The 21,225-nt window shown below is 36.9% G+C and overlaps 1 protein-coding gene across 4 annotated transcripts in view; it reads left to right on the forward strand.

Moving 5' to 3' along the window:
* Nucleotides 1-17,671, forward strand: part of SCAF11 (SR-related CTD associated factor 11) — a 79,991-nt gene extending 62,320 nt beyond the window's left edge. For 3 of the 4 annotated variants that reach the window (XM_053555598.1, XM_053555597.1, XM_053555600.1), the window contains 9 exons: nt 3,840-3,898; nt 4,068-4,177; nt 5,087-5,188; nt 7,322-7,428; nt 10,195-12,885; nt 14,415-14,761; nt 15,991-16,209; nt 16,521-16,640; nt 16,872-17,671. In XM_053555598.1, the coding sequence (XP_053411573.1) occupies nt 3,840-3,898; nt 4,068-4,177; nt 5,087-5,188; nt 7,322-7,428; nt 10,195-12,885; nt 14,415-14,761; nt 15,991-16,209; nt 16,521-16,640; nt 16,872-17,018 (3,902 nt within the window). In that variant the 3' untranslated portion in view covers nt 17,019-17,671. The remainder of the gene's footprint in view (nt 1-3,839; nt 3,899-4,067; nt 4,178-5,086; nt 5,189-7,321; nt 7,429-10,194; nt 12,886-14,414; nt 14,762-15,990; nt 16,210-16,520; nt 16,641-16,871) is intronic. The other variant, XM_053555599.1, reaches the window with a different exon arrangement.
* The last annotated feature ends 3,554 nt before the right edge of the window (nt 17,672-21,225 follow it).

A 21,225-nucleotide genomic window follows, 5' to 3' on the forward strand; every position in this document is an offset into this window, starting at 1 on the left:
CCAGGAGCTGGAGGTTGCTATGAGCTGTGTGAGGCCACGGCACTCTACCCAAGGGCGGTACAGTGAGACTCTGTCTCTAAAAAAATAAATAAATAAATAAATAAAGCTATGATCATATTCCTAGGCACACTGCATATATCTTATTTTGAAGTAAAAAAACAGGAACAAATACAATCGCACCACCACGTGTGGTCCGCAGGCCGTAGTTTGAGGACCCCTGGTCTATAAGATTTGGCATGATGTATTTTTTGAAATTATCTTTTATCTTTATTTATAAATATTAGTTGTCTATTCTTTGATACTTAGGAAAAAAGTAATAAGTAGGTAATTGGTGACTCCATACTGAACCTCAGCGTCAAAGCATTCTATAATAGAATTGTCTTATTTGACAATGTGAATGTTACTTTCTTTGCATTACTATTATTATTACTGCTTAATACTTTGTTGCAGCAGTTGTCTGATTTCTTTTCTGAATGTATTTGTCTTCGTTCGTTCTTAGCAAGGTTTTTATTTCTGGACCCTATCTTAAACGTTTTTGTTTCTGGTCCCTATCTTAAACATTGTTTATTGTTGTTAAAGTTTAAGCCTTTTTAATTTTGTGAAGGCAAAAAGTGGAATCCTAATGAGCACATGTATATGTGAAAATAAAAAAAGAAAGTGCTTTTCAAATAAAAATTGAAAATATTGAGAAAAAGGCTTTTAGAAATTAAAAATATGACAGCAGAAATTTAAAAATTCAACAGGAATAAAACAAACAGATATCTTAGTAGGATGGAACATCAAAGAGATCAGAGGGTATTCCTTTAAGGTATTCAATACTGAAAAAATTTCAGAAAGAAATTCCAGAAAGGAAAAATCAAAAGGCAGAAAGTTACCAAAAAAAGTAATACAAAGAAAAATTTCTTAGACTAGTAGGGCATAGATATTCATATATATGGAAATAATACCTAGTAAATGAGGAGAGAATTTGTACCAAGTACTTCACAAAGTTCTAGAAATGTGAGGGTAGTAAGATCCTAGAGCTAATAGAAAATAAATAGGCCAATAATAAAAAATTAGGGGCTAGAGAGTGTCATCAACAGTAGTTGGAGCAGTAGGGCAATTCCTTGAAAATTCTGGGGAAAATAATCAGTAACTCAAATTCTGTAGCCTACCAAACTACCAAATGTTATTGCAGAATAAGGATAAAGACACTCTAATCCATAAGAGCTCAAAAATTAATTTCTACCTTTTCTCAGTTGTGCTGGAGGATGTGTGTTCTTCACTAAATGAGATACTAAAGGAAAGAACAATGTGAAATTTAGAGAATGTATTCCAATTCAGGAAAAAATAAAGATTAACAGAATGATGACAAAGTGTAGTCCCAGAAGGACTGTTAAATGACAGATCTGAGAGTTACCAGTTCACTTTGCAGCATGACAAAGGATAGTATTTTTCCAAGAGAGCAGAGAACAAAGTTGATGGATGAATTGATGTGTTTGAGTGTATCTAGAGGAGATTTATACTTTTGTTGTAGAGTTAGCTAAATGGTAGATAATACAGAAAAAAGGAAAAGCGAAAACAAAGCAGTTATGAAACCTAGGAAAAGCAAGAAACCATACAAGAGTAATCTTAATGTATGCGATTCAGCTGTGATCACTCTTTGTAGTCAAAATATAACACTGTCATATGTGCATCAAGTATTGATACATTGAAAAGGATGATATAGACAGTGAAAGTAGCAAAGGGGATAGATAGAGTGGTATAAAGAAGAAAATCTATCTTCTGTAGTAACAAAAAATCACTGGAGGCCAGGCACAGTGGCTCACACCTGTAATCCCAGCACTTAGGAGGCCAGGGTAGGTGGATTGCTTGAGCTCAGGAGTTCAAGACCAGCCTGAGCAAGAGAGAGTGACTCCGTGTCTAAAAATTAGCTGGGCATTGTGGCCGGTGCCTGTAGGCCCAGCTGTTCAGGAGGCTGAGGCAAAAGAATCACTTAAGCCCAGGAGTTTGAGGGTGCTGTGAGCGGTGATGCTACAGCACTCTACCAAAGGTGACAGTGAGATTCTGTCTTTAAAAAAAATTATTGGAAAATATCTGAAACCAAAAAAATTAAGGTAGGGTAGTATAAGGATGTTATTTAAAAGTAAGGAGGTAAATATTAGAAGAAACGGCCAAAAAGAATTTGATAAATGCTTTTGAGAAGCAGAAATTAAGAATAGGTATTCCTATAGTTTTTCTTTGTAAGACTAGAATATTTCTCGTGGTGAGCGCCTGTAGTCCCAGCTACTTGGAAGGCTGAGGCACTTAAGCCCAAGAGTTTGAGGTTGCTGTGAGCTGTGATGCCACAGCACTCTACCCAGGGCAACAGTTTAAGACTCTGTCTCAAAATAAATAAATAAAAAGACAAGACTATTTCTTAAAGTATGTACATACATTACTTTAATAAAAAATTAAATTAAAGAAATGTATCACTGCTCACCAAAGACAGGTAAGTAGTGACTAGATTTATAAAACAGTCTCTAGGAAAACAGAATTTAGACAAATTCTCCAGTATTGAATACATCAGAGATTATAACTGGAGCTGCTGAGTATTTTTCTGAGCATTGCCTAGAAATATGTGAAATAGCTTTTGGACTAGATTTTCTAACTTGACATTGGCCAGAAACCTAACCTTTCCTTAGAGAGTTTTTTGTCTAAAAATGGCTTCCTAAGATAGGCTTCAAAGTGAAAGAATGCTGTGTAAATAGTTATGTACCTAATGAGTAAATGAAACCAACTCACCACCATGAGGCCATAAAGCACAGCAATTCTGTGGCCAACTGAAGGAAAATGGTGGTTATTTCTAAGAATGTAGCTGGGTACCTACCATATATCTTTAGTCCTTGTGGCTTAAGCACTTTTAAATATCAGTGTATTGTCTTTTAAAAATACATCAATGTGTAAGACAGTAACTTTCTCAAAGTCAGTCCTCTCCCCTGTGATAACAATTCTGAGTGGATAGATAATACTGTGAAACCAAACAGTTATAACTTAAAAGGAAGTTAGTGTGCTGTTAAGTAGAAAATAGGCCATTACCAACTGAATAATGTAAGAATACCAAAATGTATATAGTCTTGCAATTCAAGAAATAGGCCTCCTAATTAGTGTGATTTATTTTGAACAATGTCAGTAGGCCTTTTGTGGGGCAAGCAAGGCCCACAACACAAACAGTTGTCATTTGCACTGTAGACAAGTCATAAGCAAAGTAGCACCCGCATTGCTATAACAGAAAGCTGTTCCAATCAACACTCGTGCTTTTCCTTCTAATTGTAAAGTTTGAAGAAAAAGAAGAGTACTTGAAGTGGGTACCACTGGCTGAATGGTAATTCCCACAATTTATGGTTGACAAGAGCTGATGGCTCCAGGTCTCCTGGTTAGTTCCTACTTTAGATGAGTTAATGGTACTGTTTTTTAGATAATAAGCTGGATATGAAATATTAAGTGCATTGTTGACATTAAATAGCTTGATTTTTTAATGTATACCTTTTGTTACAAGATAGTTTAAGTTTGTATAGGATGTCAGAAAATGTCGACTAGAATTTTAATATTCATATGCTCTGAACATAGCAGTTTTACATTTTTCACCAGTTTTTTCTGTTGTGGCCTTTTAAAAATATTTTCCTTGTATTTGTAGCATAACAAGAAAAGATGAAATTAGCATTTGGGAAAATTGTGCAAATGGAAATACAATTATTTGAAATGTAACTTTTCTACATATTTTACTCCTTGCCCAAATGCTAATATCAATGTTGGTTTATAGCCTTTTAAGTAAAAATTAAGGCAAAGTTACCAAAAAGTCCTTTTATGTGTTTGTTCAGGAAACTCTTCATACATTGGAACAGAAGGAAAGGAAAATGAAGCAATAAAGATATATAAGGTTTGTTGAAATAAATAAATTTTTTTCTTATATTATAATACTTTGTGGTTACTTAGCATATATCTCTAGTGCCTCAGGTATATAAAAACATTTTAATACATAACAATTATGTACCTATTATGGAAGTATTTTTATTTGCTCTTTCACTAACTACTTTCTACTTTTCTAGCTTCAAGGATCAAATCAATGTTCAAGTCATTGCTTCAGAAATTTTTTCTCCAATATATTTTCTTCTAGTAGTCAAACTGGAGAATCTTCTTTTACCCGTAGAGCTTATTGGTTAGTATTTTCTACTTTTAATTGATGCTGTCTATATAGTTGATGTTTTAATCATTATGATTGATTAACTTTTGGTAGAAATTTTAACTCTGGGCTCAACAAAAATTATGAAAGACCCACCTTGTTTTTGTTTTAGAAGAATAAACTAGCTCTAAGAGAAAACCTGTTATTTTGTGAGCTTTTCTGTTATCCAGTAACTGTCTATGCCATTGGACTTTGTTTTCATTAATAAGTTGTTCTACTCAAGCTTTTTATGTACGTTTAGAGAAGTAGGCTACTTATTAAGTTATAGTGGTAGTAGTACCTAAAAAATAAGACCTCTTTTAGAGTATATACAGTTGTTTGAATACTAATGACTGGGATGTAGATAACAAGTAAATATTTGTGGAATTTGAGATTTAATTATAGTTTTAAAACCTGAATTAATAGGGCAGAATAAGATTGTGTGATTTAATTTTAGGGCTTGGCAAGGTGTCAAAGACAACAATTATGTCTTAGTAGTCTTTTGCAAAGCTGAACTATGCCCATTTTTGTATGCAGTAACCATATCCTCCTTTATTTTCTTCTTTTGTCTGAGATGTAGTTTCAAGTGGCAAGCTATTGCACCTAGAATGCCTTTCTTTTCATAAGGAGGGTATTTGTATGAATTGACTTTTTTTATTCTGTCACTTAATATAGAAATTCAAGCATTATTTTTAGGAATCAAATAAATATAAATTTGATTTGTAATATACAAAATGTATTTATTTTAGGAATAAGGTTGTATTTAGAAGAAAAACATTCTCATTCTTATATGTGTGATCCATAATACCAAGTATAAAAACTGCTGCTACTGTTGATAATAACCCGATTCGTTCTTTGAGCTTAAAATTTTGAAATTTTGATTAAGATCTAAAATTTATCTTTTAGTACAGAATTTATAGAAGTCAATGAAATCAGTGCACTGATTAGGCAGAAGAGACAGGAACTGGAATTATCATGGTTTCCTGGTACATTACCTGGGATTGGAAGGTAAAACAAAAAATTATTTGCTATCGTGATTCAAGGCTAATGTTAGCACAAGATACCATTAACACTTAAGTGTAGGAGTAACTTTGTGCCAATTAAATGTCCGTGTTTCAAGCGCCTTATGAAGATTGCTATTTAGAAGACCTCTTGAAAAGAAAAGAATCCTGGGTGGTGCCTGTGGCTCAAGGAGTAGGGCGCCAGCCCCGTATACCAGAGGTGGCAGTTTCAAACCCAGCCTCAGCCAAAAGCTGCAAAAAAAAAAAGAAAGAAAAGAAAAGAATCTTTAATTTGTCTGTTTTGATAAACACCACTTTGTAGAACACACCACTATGCCTGGCTAATATTTCTTGCAGGTCTTGAACTCTTGGTCTCAAGGGATTCTTTTATCTTGGCCTCACAAAGTGCTGGGCTTATAGGTGTGAACCCTGTTCCTTGGCCTCAGAAATGTTCTAAATAATTTGATCAAGTGTCTTGTGTTCGTGACTTTTTGTAGTCTAGTTCTTTCTTTCTTAGTTTAAGTCCTCAGCCTACTAGCCCAGTGCTAGGTATGTAGTATTAGGGCTGTCCAGAAGTTCTCTTTTTTACAGAGTGCACAGTTGGATACTTTCTGGATAGCCCTTGCACATATTTAAATCAAGCTCCTAAATGAAGATCAAGGCTCCTGCTTGAGCTTTATGTTCACCTGTATAACATACTATGACTTTATTTTATATGTCAGTATTATATAGTTCTGTGTAGGTAGGGCCTTCACCATCTAGGAATGACAAGGTAACATAAATAAACGTAAAATTGGCTCAGCACCTGTAGCTCAAGCAGCTAAGGTGCCAGCCACATACACCAGAGCTGGCGGGTTCAAATCCAGCTTGGGCCCGCCGAACAACAGTGATGGCTGCAACCAAAAAATAGCCGGGTGTGGTGGCAGGTGCCTGTAGTCCCATCTACTTGGGAGGCTGAGGCAAAAGAATCGCTTAAGCCCAGGAGTTGGAGGTTGCTGTGAGCCATGATGCCACAGCACTCTACCCAGGGCGACAGCTTGAGGCTCTGTCTCAAAAAAAAAAAAAAAATTAGGAAGCCAAGATAGGTATTCTGTGAAATTGTCCTTTGCAGTTACATATTTTTCTACATGTACAAGTCAGATTTTTTTTTTTTTCCTCCAAGGTCTATACTACAGAATCTTGCTGTATACTGAATCAGATAGTCTTTTGTTAGGAGACCTAAACTGAACAAAGATAAGGGGAAAAAAATAAGCCAGAAAAAGGTTAGAGTTTGAATGCAGAAAAACATGGAACTTTTAATAGGTCCTTAGGGACTGTGAACTTTGAAAAGCCATCCTCAGATCAGGAATTTTAGAAAACAGTATGGTGAACAATGACAACTACAACCAAAGAATAGCCAGGTGTTGTGGCGGGCGCCTGTAGTCCCAGCCTCTTGGGAGGCTAAGGCAGGAGAATCGCTTGAGCCCAGGAGTTGGAGGTTGCTGTGAGCTGTGACGCCATGCCACTCCACTCAGGGCAACAGCTTGAGGCTCTGTCTCCAAAACAAACAAACAAAGAAAACAGTATGGTGATAGAAGTATGTTCATTGGTTGTCTGGAAAGGAGGGAGAAGAGTGCAAAGGAACATGAGGACACTTTCTGGGGAAGTGTAAGTGTTCTGTTTCTTGATTGGGGTGACAGTTACTAACATATATATACTGGTATAAAAGTCAGCAAATTGTGCACTTAAAATCTCTGCGTTTTATTTCATGTTGAAGTTACACCTTGAAGTTGACTTATTTTTTTAGAGTGAAGAAAAAAATAAAAGTTAAAAATTTATTGATTAAATAAATTACTTAATTACATTAATTTAATTACATTAAATTACTTTAAAAAGTAACATCTATATTTAAGTCTATCAGCTGAGGCCTTTATCGTTAATTAAATAGAAAAACATGCTTTTCAATGTTTTCTTTGCAGCAAATTTGTAGTCTTCTTTAAATTGGGGGTAACCTTGAATTTACATTTTTAGCAAAGAAAGTTAAAGCACTGTATTTTAATATTGCTAACTTGTTTTAGAGAATTAATAATTTTAACTTGCTGGTTCATTTTTTAAGAAGTCATTTAAGTAAAAATGTCCTTTTTTGTTTTGAATTTTTCAGAATTGATTTTATACCCTGGAATATTGAAATGGAAGTTCTCCCTCTCATTTCTTCTATGTTACCAAGAACTATTTTTCCAACAAGTACCATATCTTTAGAAAATTTTGGTAAAGTTTATGAATTTTTTTTTACTTTAAAAACTATTACTAGTTTCCTCCAGTTATGTAAAAATTGTTGATTTAGAAAAGCTATCAAGAAAGGTATAGTAAGACCTGTATATTTCTGCAAATATTTGGACAGTGGCTTAGCTTTCATTGTATCTAGAATCTAACTAAAATCATTCTGAGTATAGAGTGGAGCATGATTCGGCTCTGTAAAAAGAAATCCTATGTGTTGTGACAACATAGATGAATCCGGACGATATTACGCTAAGTGCATAAATTAGACACAGACAAATACTGCATGATCTCATTCATATGTGGAACCTAGAAAAGTTGATCTCATACAACTGCAATGCAGAGCCATGGTTACTAGGAGCTGGGGTGCCTGAGGCATGGGGAGGTTGGGGAAGTGTTGGTCAAAGGATACAAAATTTCAATTGGAAAGAGATAATTTCAAGAAATTTATAGTGTGGGGCTGCGCCTGTGGCTCAGTCGGTAGGGCGCCGGCCCCATATACCGAGGGTGGCGGGTTCAAACCCGGCCCCGGCCAAACTGCAACCAAAAAAAATAGCCGGGCGTTGTGGCGGGTGCCTGTAGTCCCAGCTACTCGGGAGGCTGAGGCAAGAGAATCGCTTAAGCCCAGGAGTTGGAGGTTGCTGTGAGCTGTGTGAGGCCACGGCACTCTACCGAGGGCCATAAAGTGGCCCTACAAAAAAAAAAAAAAAAAAAGAAATTTATAGTGTAACAGTGGTGACTGTAGTTTAATAATCCAGTTGATCCTTCAGCAACATAGGTTTGAAATTCACAGGTCTACTTGTACATGAATTTTTTTCAATAAATACACTGAAAAGTTCTTTGGAGATTTGTGACAATTTGATGAAACTTGGAAACAATATAGCCTAGCGATATTGAAAACGTAAGGATATGTCATGAATACATATATGTATAACAGATACTAATCTGTTTTGTCATTTACTACCATAAAATATACACAAATCTGGGCGGCACCTGTGGCTCAGTCGGTAAAGGCGCTGGCCCCATATGCCGAGGGTGGCGAGTTCAAACCCGGCCCCGGCTGATCTGCAACCAAAAAATAGCCGGGCGTTGTGGCGGGCGCCTGTAGTCCCAGCTACTCGGGAGGCTGAGGCAAGAGAATCGCTTAAGCCCAGGAGCTGGAGGTTGCTGTGAGCTGTGTGAGGCCACGGCACTCTACCGAGGGCCATAAAGTGAGACTCTGTCTCTACAAAAAATATATATATATATACACAAATCTGTTATATAAGTTAAAATTTATGAAAACTTAACACACAAATATATCACTACTGACAGTGGAGAGAAAGTGTAAACAAACATAAAGATGCAGTACTAAATCATAACTGCATAAAATTATTATTGTGGTGAGTTCAGGTGTTGTGTCTGCTTAATGCATGTGACAATGATCGTCTTCACGTGAGACTTTTTCCCTTCCAGTAAGTTGTATATTGCAATGAAGGGCAATATCTTGCGATTCTCGTGCATTTTTCATCATGTTTAGTGCAATACCATAAACCTTGAGTAACACCATGGGACCCATTCAGAGTGGCACCAGTGATGCTGGAAGTGCTCCTAAGAAGCAGAGAAAAGTAATGACCTTACAAGAAAAAGTTGAATTGGTTGATGTGTATTAATTAGATTACTGAGGTCAATAGCTGCTGTTGCCCATCATGTCACACAGACAATTCATCTTGTAAAAAGGTGATGTAAACTTACAATATTAATAAATACAGTACAGTACTGTAAATATATTTTCTATTTCTTATGATTTTTGTAACATTTTTCTTTCTCTATTTATTTTATTTTTGCAGTTTGTGGCCGGGGCTGAGTTTGAACTCACCTACCGGCATATGGGGCCGGCGCCCTATTCCTTTGAGCCACCGGCACCGCCCTCTTTTTCTACTTTATTAAAAGAATATGATATAAAATACTTACAAACATATGAGTCAATCAACTGGTTATATTTCAGTAAGGCTATTAGTTGTTAATTTGGGGGAAGTCAGAAATTATACACCTATTTTTGATTGTGTGGGGAGTTAGTTCCTCGAAAGCCTACATTGTTCAAGGGTCAACTGTATTATATTCTTGAAAATTGGCTAAGAGTGTGGATGGAAGGTGGTCTCACTACACAAATAACTATGTGTGGTGATACATATGTTAATTAGCAAGATTCAGTCATTCCACAATATATATGTAGTTCTGAACATTATATGGTACATGGTACATACACATAATTTTATCTGCCAGTTTAAAAAAAAAAATCCCAAGGAAAAGTTTGTTTTACAGTTTGAAGAAATTAACTACTTAAAGGCTTTGAGGTGCTGATTAGAGGAAGTCTCCTTTCTGTTTAGGGCTTTAGTGTTCAAGCCATAGAACTTTGGAAGTAACATCTGTTAATTATGAACAGATTTGAGTCTTAATCAATTTATGGATAACTTAACAATTTTCTCTTTATCCATAATACTAAAAGCAAATATCAGTTATCAGGCAAATGTCATTTTTCCTTTTTGTCCCTCTAAAATTGTCACATAGATCCAAATCTGATTATAACGTATTTCAGTGTCATTAAGAAAATGATGAACATCTCATGCTTCTCAGATGTTATTACCTATGCATTTAATCATACTTTGTTTCATAAATGTTTTACTCTATTGCAGCCTTTTGTATGCTAAAATTAGCTAAAGCCAAACTATTACTTCTTAAAATGCATTTACTTTTAAAACATTTTGATATTCTTAGGTACTTCTTGCAAGGCATTAGCACATACCCAAGGAGAAGAAAAGAAGCAAACTTCTGGTACATCGAATACCAGAGGATCAAGACGAAAACCTGCAGCAGCAACTCCGACAAGGAGATCTACACGTAACATGAGAGCTGAAACAGTCAGTCAGTCTCCAAAACCCTCCGGCAGTTCGGGGTGTGATGCCCCAGGTAACAGTAATCCATCTGTAAGTGTTTCCTCTTCAGCTGAGTCAGAAAAACAAACAAGACAAGCTCCGAAACGGAAGTCTGTAAGAAGAGGAAGAAAACCACCTTTGTTGAAAAAGAAGCTTCGAAGCTCTGTACCTCCATCTGGAAAATCATCTTCCAATGATTCAGTAGATGAAGAAACAACAGAATCTGACATATCATCCGTGTTAGAAAAAGAGCGACAATCAGATGTAGAAAGTAGTAACACTTGTGCTGTGCAGACAGGTGTAGAAAACGAGCCAAATTGCTTGAAAAGGTTCAGTGAACAAATAGACAGTGTGAAACATACTGAGAATAGTGATGTAGAAGAAAAAGTAGAATCTTCATATTCTGAATCTCATACTCAGGATCCTCCTGTGCTAGTTGGAGAGGAAGAGGAAATTAAAAAACTTGAGAGTACAGATGGAGATGCTAATGTTTTGTGTTTAGAAAATGAGATTTCTGAAAATATTTTTGAAAAAGGGAGTGATCTGTTAGAAAATCAAGACCAGGTATCTGGACCTTCAAAATCAGAGGTAGAAGCAGATATGTGTGTAGATCCTCCTCCAAATGATTTTCTGACATACCCAGCATCTGAAAGTGAAGCACACCAGCCTGAATCTAGTCCCCTACGTGAGTTACCTGAGACTACAGAGACAGTGGCTAATGAAGAAAAAGTGAGAGAGAATCCCATAGTAGAAATTATTAATCATAAAGATGCCACAATAAAAATAGAAGAGCTTGGAGAGAGCCCTAAGTTAGAGTCTTTTCAGGGTGAAATTATACAAACAGACAAAAAATCTATTGAGGACCCAGAGGTTCAGTTACGTGGGCCTGTTAAAACTGATGATGCAGAAATAATTGCAACATGTGATACTTCTGAGAATGAAAATATCAATAAATCTCCAGGTTCTGAAAATCACCTATTAAAAAATGATCTTCTTAACACCAACTTGGAAGAATCTTTGGAAGAAAAGAATGAATCTCTGATTGAACATCCTAGCTCCACGGAGTTGCCTAAAACACACAGTGAACAGATTCAGAAGCATTTTAGTGAGGACAACAATGAAATGATACCTATGGAGTGTGATTCATTTTGTAGTGACCAAAATGAATATGAAATTGAACCATCTGTAAATGCTGATTCTGAACAATTAAATGGAAACTCTCTGGCATGCAGTTCTGAAAATAACATCCCCTCTTCTGGTCCTGCAAATGAAAAGATTGAACCTGTATCTCAACAATCTAACAGCTCAATAGATATAACAGATAATGCTAAAAAGCCTCGTACTCGAAGATCTAGATTTCATTCCCCGTCTACAACTTGGTCTCCCAACAAAGATGCTACGCAAGAAATGAAGCGGTCCCAATCTCCATCTCCCCAAAGAGAAACTGGAAAAGAAAGCGGGAAGTCTCGATCACCATCTCCTAAGAAAGAATCCGTCAGAGGACGGAGAAAATCTCGCTCTCAATCTCCAAAAGATATTGCTAGAGAAAAGAGGCTATCTCAGTCTCGGTCTCCAAAAGGAAATAGTACTAGGGAAGGTAAAAGATCTGAATCACCTTCTCCAAGAAGAGATACTACTAGAGAGAACAGAAGATCTCAGTCAAGAATAAAAGATTCCTCCCCTGGAGAAAAATCCAGGTCCCGGAGCAGAGAGAGAGAAAGCGATAGAGATGGACAGAGGCGAGACCGAGAAAGAGAAAGGAAGACCAGAAGGTGGTCTAGGTCCAGATCTCATTCTAGGTCTCCTGCAAGGTCCAGAGCAAAAAGTAAGAGTTTGTTGTTTAGTAGAAATGACAGAGAGAGTTACTCTCCCTGGTGGAAGGAAAGATGGACAAATGATGGTTGGAGATGTCCACGAGGAAATGATCGGTACAGAAAGAATGACCCAGAGAAGCAGAATGAAAATACAAGAAAAGAAAAAAATGATTTCAATCTAGATGTTGAGGATCCAAATTCTGCTGACAAATATAGAAATGACTGTCCTAATTGGGTAACAGAAAAAATAAATTCTGGGCCTGATCCAAGGACCAGACGTCCAGAAAAGTTGAAAGAGTCTCATTGGGAAGAAAATAGAAATGAAAATTCAGGGAATTCTTGGAATAAAAACTTTGGTTCAGGTTGGCTGTCTAACCGTGGTAGAGGAAACCGTGGACGAGGCACTTACAGAGGTAGTTTTGCCTGTACAGATCAGAATGAAAATAGATGGCAGAACCGCAAACCCCTCTCAGGGAATTCAAATAGTTCAGGGAATGAGTCTTTCAAGTTTGTGGAACAGCAGCCCTATAAACGAAAAACTGAGCAAGAGTTCTCATTTGATACACCCGCAGATAGATCTGGGTGGACTTCTGCATCTAGCTGGGCTGTGAGAAAGACTCTGCCAGCAGATGTACAAAACTATTATTCACGACGAGGCAGGAATTCTTCAGGTCCACAATCAGGATGGATGAGACAAGAGGAGGAGACAACTGAACAGGGTAATACAGTCTCTGTTTCTTTATTGATGCTGTTTTATTTGAAGAAGGGCTATAAATTTAATATCTTATTTGTATGAATTGAACTGATCGTTATTTGTAGTTTTTATGTTAAAGTGAACCTCAGTTGTTTGTAAGTCACTTTGCATTTTATATAAATGTATATATACATACATTTATGTACATTTAATATACATATATATTTTAACCCTAACCCTGCTCTAAACCTTGCCAAAGACTTAAATATTTCATGTACTGTTTGCTACAGTAAAAGAATTTGGGGTGTTCCTGTTTAGGTTTAACTTACTTAATTCAGATGTTTGCATTTTTTAAAAATTATTTTTCTTATAAAAATAAGTGACTGTTGGGCAGCGCCTGTGGCTCAACAGAGTAGGGCACTGGCCCCATATGCCGGAGGTGGCAGGTTCAAACCCAGCCCTGGCCAAAAACTACAAAAAAAAAAAAATTGACTGTTGTAAAAATAAAGACTTATTTTTCCTTATGTTTCTTGTTTAGAACATTGCAAGAACCAGTTGAGCAATAGTGAGACCCTGTCTCTACAAAAAGTAGAAAAAACTAGCTGAGTATCATGCCAGTAGTCTCAGCTACTCAGGAGGCTGAAGTAGCTGAAGAAGTAGCTGCAAGAAAAAAGCTGTTGAAGATATAAAAAATTGATTAACCTGGGCGGCGCCTGTGGCTCAGTCGGTGGGGCACCGGCCCTATATACCGAGGGTGGCGGGTTCAAGCCCGGCCCCGGCTGAACTGCAACCAAAAAATAGCCAGGCGTTGTGGCGGGCGCCTGTAGTCCCAGCTGCTCGGGAGGCTGAGGCAGGAGAATCGCTGAAGCCCAGGAGTTGGAGGTTGCTGTGAGCTGTGTGATGCCATGGCACTCTACCCGAGGGCGATAAAGTGAGACTCTTGTCTCTACAAAAAAAAAAAATTGATTAACCTTACTTGTAATTTTGTAACTAAGTTTTGTTTCATGTGATTTTTTTTTAATGTAGTCAGTTTCTTGAGCAACTAGTTGTTTGCTCATGTTAACTTATGTTATTGTATGAACTTATTCTTAAAAATAATTTTGTGGGTGGCACCTGTGGCTCAGTGAGTAGGACACTGGCCCCATAGACCAAGGGTGGCGGGTTTGAACCCAGACCCAGCCAAACTGCAACAAAAAAATAGCCGGGTGTTGTGGCGGACGCCTATAGTCCCAGCTACCAGCTACTCGGGAGGCTGAGGCAAGAGAATCACCTAAGCCCAAGAGCTGGAGGTTGCTGTGAGCTGTTACTCTACCAAGAGCAACAAAGTGAGACTCTGTCTCTAAAAAAATAATAATAATAAAATAATTTATTTGAATGTTTTTTTTAGTTAGAAAATTAGTGTACATTATTTAGAAACAATAGGATTAAATTAATTAATTGGAGATTGAGTCTGTTTATTGCTATTTAATTTGACTGTAATCAGGGTTCTCTGCTTCTCTGTTTAAAGAGATAATGTAACATGACTTCTTCACAAGTTTTTTTTTCTTTTGGTAGATTCTAACCCGAAAGACCAAACAAACCAACAAGTTGATGGTTCTCAGCTACCTATAAATATGATGCAACCACAAATGAATGTAATGCAGCAACAGATGAACGCACAGCAGCAGCCTATGAATATCTTCCCATACCCAGTGGGTGTTCACGCTCCCTTGATGAACATCCAGCGTCATCCATTTAACATTCACCCTCAGCTACCCTTGCATCTCCACACAGGAGTGCCTCTTATGCAGGTAGCTGCTCCCACCAGTGTATCTCAGGGACTGCCACCACCGCCACCCCCTCCCCCACCATCCCAACAAGTCAGTTACATTGCTTCACAACCAGATGGAAAGCAATTGCAGGTATGTTTTTAGCAACTCAAGTTTAATTAACACCATTCTAAACATTTTTGCTATTAAGAACAGATCTTCAAGAAAGGGAATCCTGGCAGTCAAAAACATTTGTTTAGGGGCCGGACGAGATGGCTTATGCCTATAATCCTAGCATTCTGGGAATCTGAGGTGGGTGGATTGCTTGAGCTCAGGAGTTTGAGACCAGCTTGAGTAAGAAGAGCAAGACTCTATTTCCATAAAAAACAAAAAATTAGCCAGGCATTGTGATGGGCGCCTATAGTCCCAGCTACTTGGGGAGTCTGAGGCAAGAGGAACTCTTGAGCCTAGGAGTTTGAGGTTGCTGTGAGCTATGATGCCACAGCACTCTACCCAGGTGGACAGAGTAAAGCTCTGTCTCAAAAAAAAAAAAAAGAAAAGAAAAACCATAATTGTTTATTTGATTACAATTTTAGTAAACCATCATAATCCCTCCTTCTCTAAATCCCCAGCCCCCTAATAAATTAATTGAATACATTATCACCAGATCTAAGCCACACTGTGCTGTTACTTATATCTAAACAGTTCTATTTGTTAGATTAAGATGACCAAATTATGAGCCCAACTAGAATCAAGTGGTGGGTGCTATAAAATTATTATTTGTTTTATTGGATTTTCTGAGTGGAGGAATGGGAACTAGTGATTAAGTACTGTGATAAAACTTGTTGAGAAAAATATTAGATCAAGCTGTTCATTATCCATTACCACCTATGTTTCATTTTCATGAACTTAACCTAGCTGAAAGGGAAGAAGGACCCCTAAAACAGAAAATTGAATAATTTGCAAACATTTTGTTACTTACAATTTTATGTCTGCTTTATAAAAATTCTAGAATCCTGATAATTATATGTTGTTGGAAGAGTAGGGAAATGGGATTTTAGAATTTGGGGTCTTAACATCTTTTTCTGCTATCATCTAACTGCAGGCCATTTGCCTTCACTGCCTCTCTCTTTGTTTTTAGTTACTGTCAAAACATTACAGTACACATTTATAATTTTAAAGCCATCTTGACATACCTAAATTAGGCTCTAAGAATGTTATTTTTCTTCGAATAGCCCTTTAGATATAAATGACCTGAATTATGCATTTCTCTTAAGCACTAAGGTAGATTTGCTTTGTATTTTTTAGTGTTATTTCTGAGAAACGACTAAATGACTATTGCATACAAGTGAGCTGTTAATGATGATAACTTTTTAAAACAGGGTGTTCCTAGTTCTTCTCATATAAGTAATAACATGAGCACACCAGTCTTGCCTGCTCCGACAGCAGCCCCAGGAAATGTGGGAACGGTTCAGGGACCAAGTTCTGGTAATACTTCGTCATCAACTCACAGCAAAGCCTCTAATGCTGCTGTAAAATTGGCAGAAAGCAAAGTAAGTGTTACTGTGGAAGCCAGCGCAGATAGCTCGAAGACAGACAAGGCAAGTTCAAGGTTGAGAGCAACCTACATCATTCTGTATATGATAAAGATGAAAAATATCAGTTTTGTATTGTATGAATGTGGAGGGAATTTATTATTAGCAGTCTTAAATCCTAATATTATTTGAGGGGTCTGTCTAAAATTCACTGATGCTCAGTAAATTACTAGTAATATTTCATAAATAACTGTTCTGTATTTGTCACACTAATATTTGAGGAGTTTCTTTTAATAATGTAAATGTGCAGTATTTTTAAAGAAGCTTTTTGAAAGTTTGTGGTTAGCAAATAATAATTACACATTTTCTTCTCCTAGAAACTGCAAATTCAAGAAAAAGCAGCACAGGAGGTAAAATTGGCCATTAAGCCATTTTACCAAAATAAAGATATCACGAAGGAAGAATATAAGGAAATTGTACGGAAAGCAGTAGATAAAGTAAGTTATAGCTTTAGCGGAATAAATGCACTTCTTTTAATAAAGGGACACTTAAGTTAAAATAATAAAGGCTAACTCCTAATTGTCTGCTTTTTTACCTTTTGAGTAAATTCATGTGCGATAGAAATGTGAAAATAAATCTGGTTATCTCTTTGGGCTTTTCACAAAGCTTTCCATTTTGGTTTAATCCCTTTAAGCTTGAAAAAAGTTTTCCCCCCCGTTTTTTCTTAGGTTTGTCATAGTAAGAGTGGAGAAGTAAATTCTACTAAAGTGGCAAATCTGGTTAAAGCCTATGTAGACAAATACAAATATTCACGGAAGGGAAGCCAAAAGAAAACTCTGGAAGAAGCTGTGTCTACTGAGAAAAACATAGGCTGATTTGGGGAGCGCTGTAAAGGACATTATCAAGATATCTGCAAAGTGCAATTTCAACGTGTACCATTAACTCAAAATCATACATAACTGTGATTGAAATTTGGTTTTGATAAAATTATTTTTTTTAACATAGGGTATAATGTTTTGTTCTAAATAAATATAGTTCTGCACTGCAACTTCTATATTATTCCTTCCCCTCCCCCTGAAAAGAAAATTTCAAGGGAAAGAAAGCGTTTAAAGGAATGTGCATTTTTACTAGGACTGTCTTAAAGTGTGGATACTGGAAAATGTACAGCTTTTTGATTAAAAAAAAAAGGAGTGCATAAATTAGAAACTTCTGCGTGCACTGGTTTGGGAAGATATATATATATATAAATATAAATGCATTTATTCTGTCAGGCTAAAAAATAAAGTATGAACTTTATATGATTTTTCCCTTTAATTATAGAAAGTTAAAGTATTACCATGAAAGATAGAATTTCTAATATTAAGTAGAACATACCAGTTGCGAGTTTCCTAATGTGTATTTTTACAGCACCTATCTGAGTAAATTGCTGAAATAGAAACAAATTATCATGAGTAAAATTTAGTGTTCAAAACTTTTGAGATAACTCTTCACCTGTTGTGTGACCAAATAAAGGTTATGCTGCTTGTTTTTTCTTTTGTGCCTTTTTTCCTCTATTGAGATGAAGCTATCTGATTTGATAGATTACAGTGTTGGCAGTTAAAAGTCTTTGTTGATGATCAATTTGGAAAAAGTGTTGATTTTGCAGAGATCATGTTTCTTCATAATACCTTCTATGCATCAGATGATAAATTTGCTGTGCCAACCGCAGACTTGCTATTAAGTTGTGACCCTTTCCTCCTTGGGACTGAGGTAGAATTTCAAGACTCACTACACTGGCTTCAGGTTGTTGCTCATCTGTCTAATTGCTAATGAAATTTCTTCTCACACTCGAGAAATCTCAAATACTTGACAAGGAATGAAGTGTTAATTTGGTGACTGTATGTTGGCTGTTAGCCATATTGCAAAATTCAGGACATTAAAACCCGTATTTTAGAAGAGGAGAAAATTGAATAATGAAGTCTTAGGTATTCAGGGATTAGGAATTTGGTTATTTTTTTATGTCCTAGAGTATGTTAATTTTTGTAAAAGGTAAGTCTAAAACGTTCATAGCCCCTTTATTTTAATTGGCATCTTGAAAGAAAACATTAAGTTCTCTCCATAATAAACTTTCATTCTAGTAACAATTTTCAGTAGATAACCAGATAACTGGAAAGCTGTTCAGATAAGATGTTAATGGATCCAAGGGAGATAGATAAATGTCTCAGTGAGATAAACTGATCCTTTTACTAGCTAAACTTTTTAGCGAGAACATTATACCCTCTAGGACTGTGCTTTCCTAAAGTAAAGATTCTCTGTTCTTAATTTTATGTGCATAATACTTTGCTGGTGCTAGCTTTGATAGACAAAGTAGTTTGGAATGTTGGCTTCCATTATGATTGTGCTAGTTCATAAGCTTTTTAGGTTATGATTATAATCCTAAAATTACTTCCAAGCAAGGCGGCGCCTATGGCTCAGAGGAGTAGAGTGCGGCCCCATATGCCAGAGGTGGCGGGTTCAGGCCCAGCCCCAGCCAAAAACTGCAAAAAAAAAAAATACTTCCAAGCAGTTTTGGATCTTCATTCTGCATTTCTGGGCATTTGTAATAATGGTTATTCTACTGACATGTATTTTAATTAAAGTTTTTGTTCAGATTGTGTTGGGGAAAGAAATTTGGAGTATATTTCGTGTAAGAAATTTTAGAATATTAAGAGAGAGTGTTTCAAATATTCAACACACACCTCAGTTTTTTTGGTTTAGAACTCTAGAAACAGTTGTAAGAACTTTAAATCTATTTTGTGTTAAAAATGGTCATACTTACTCTGCATTTTTTTCACTGATATTTGCGAATTGGTTGACCATTTTAAAATTTGCTTATGCCAGTTAGCTTTTGCAAACAAATTTTAAAGTTTTAGAGAAAAGTTGTGTGGTGTCCTCAAGAGTCAGACTCTCTGGCAACACTCTCATGAATTGCTTCCACATTTCTTGAAAATAACAAGTTTGTATCTGTATCTGATTAGGGCACTGGTTAGATTGCATTTAAAATAGCTAATGAAGAATGTTCCTGGATTAGAATTCAACTTTCTAAATTCTGAAATGTTTAAGAATGTATTAGAAGCATGCTTTATGTTGAAAAAATATGTTGCATTAACATTCACCACATTTTAAAAAAGAAATTCACACTAATTTTGCATGTGCTTTTAATCAGAAACATTTTGTGTGGTTACATATTATTATTTATCAAGATTCAGTATTGACCTTTGAAACCTTGGTCCCTTTAACTTACTAGTCACATAGACCTATGTTTTAGGCTATAGAATGACTAGAATTTTGAGACGAATAGTAGTTGTCTATGATTTTAACATTCCAGAAAGTTTTGTGATTTTTTTTTTTGTTTGTTTGTTTTTGGTTATTACCACATTCTCTTTATTACCTTCCTTTAAATGGTTACAGTGTGTACAGTTTGTTTGATCCAAAAGATGTAGCTTCAGAAGCACAGGGCTTGCCCATAGGGTCCATGAGACATTGTTTGTAGAATGAGGTTGGAGTGCTGTCTACTGAAATAATACGCTTAATTATGTAGTGTGTAATATTTTCTAATAAATTCTTTTGATAAACTAAGTAGTGTCTTTAACATTTTATTGTGAAGGTTCCTGGGAAATGGTGACTTCTACTTCATTATAACCCTTTTCAAACAAGTGTTGCCTTGGCGCCTGTGGCTCAGTGAGTAGGGTGCCAGCCACATACACCGGGGCTGGTGGGTTCGAGCCAAGCCCTGGTCTGCTAAATGGCAATGACAGCTGCAGCCAAAAAATAGCCAGGTGTTATGTCAGGCTCCTGTAGTCCCAGCTACTTAGGAGGCTGAGGTAAGAGAATCGCTTAAGCCCAAGAGTTTGAAGTTGCTGTGAGCTGTGATGCCACAGCACTCTACCAAGGATGACAAAGTGAGACTCTCAAAAAGTGTTGAAGTATTTGTTGGATTTGTAACAAAGTCACTAGTATCATGTTTATATCAATGTCCAAGCTCTAAAACATGATTAGAGAGTTAGCTGTAAGCATACATTTTAATAGCTTTCCCCCCTACTTACACAATTATTGTGGGAAATCAGGAAAACTTTAGTAAATTTCTAAAAAAAAAGGAAGAGATTGATAAAAGGGGAAAAGTCACCTGTAATCCTGCCACTCAAAGGTAACAACTTCTGCTTGATGGAGTGGCTCACATCTCTACTCAGTTGGGGAGACCAAGGTAGGAGGATAAGTTGAGGCCAGGAGTTAAAGACCCTTCACAAAAAATAGAAAAACTAGGTGGGGGTGGTGGCACATACCTTTAATCCCAGCTACTCAGGAGCCTGAGGCAGGAGGATTGCTTGAGCCTAGGAGTTTGAGGTTGCTATGAACTCTGATAAGGCCACTGTATTCTAACCCTGACAGACTGTCTCCAAAAAAAAAAAAGTAACAACTTTTAAAGCCTACCAAACTGCACACAATTGTGTAACTTATCCTTTTTACTTAATGATGTATTGAGAATTTTCCATTTAAATAAAAATTACTCTACAGTATACTTTTGCAGTTTTTGGCTGGGGCTGGGTTTGATCCCGCCACCCCCAGCATATGGGGCTGGTGCCCTACTCCTTTGGGCCACAGGCGCCGCCCTCTACAGTGACTTTTAATGACCATATTGTTTTGTTTTTGTTGTTTGAGTTAGGGTGTGGGCCTGTCACCTGGGCTAGAGTGCATTGGCATCATCATAGCTCACTGCAGCCTCAAACCTCTGGGCTCAAATGAGCCTCGTCCCTCAACCTCCTGAGCAGCTGAGACTGCAGATCTGTACTACCACCATGCCTCTTTTTCAGTAGAGACTTGGTCTCTTGCTCAGGCTAGAGTTGAACTTCTGGCCTCAAGCAGTCCTCCTGCCTTGTCATCCCAAAGTGCTGGGATTACAGGCATGAGCTGTTGTGCCTAGGCCATGATGCATAACTTTTTTTAAAATTAAATTATACCTGCTGTAAAACTTCATTTTCTTGGGCGGCGCCTGTGGCTCAGTGAGTAGGGCGCCAGCCCCATGTGCCGAGGGTGGCGGGTTCAAACCCAGCCCCGGCAAACTGC

This window comes from Nycticebus coucang, chromosome 12 (assembly GCF_027406575.1).
Source record: "Nycticebus coucang isolate mNycCou1 chromosome 12, mNycCou1.pri, whole genome shotgun sequence".
NCBI classification, from domain to species: domain Eukaryota; kingdom Metazoa; phylum Chordata; class Mammalia; order Primates; family Lorisidae; genus Nycticebus; species Nycticebus coucang.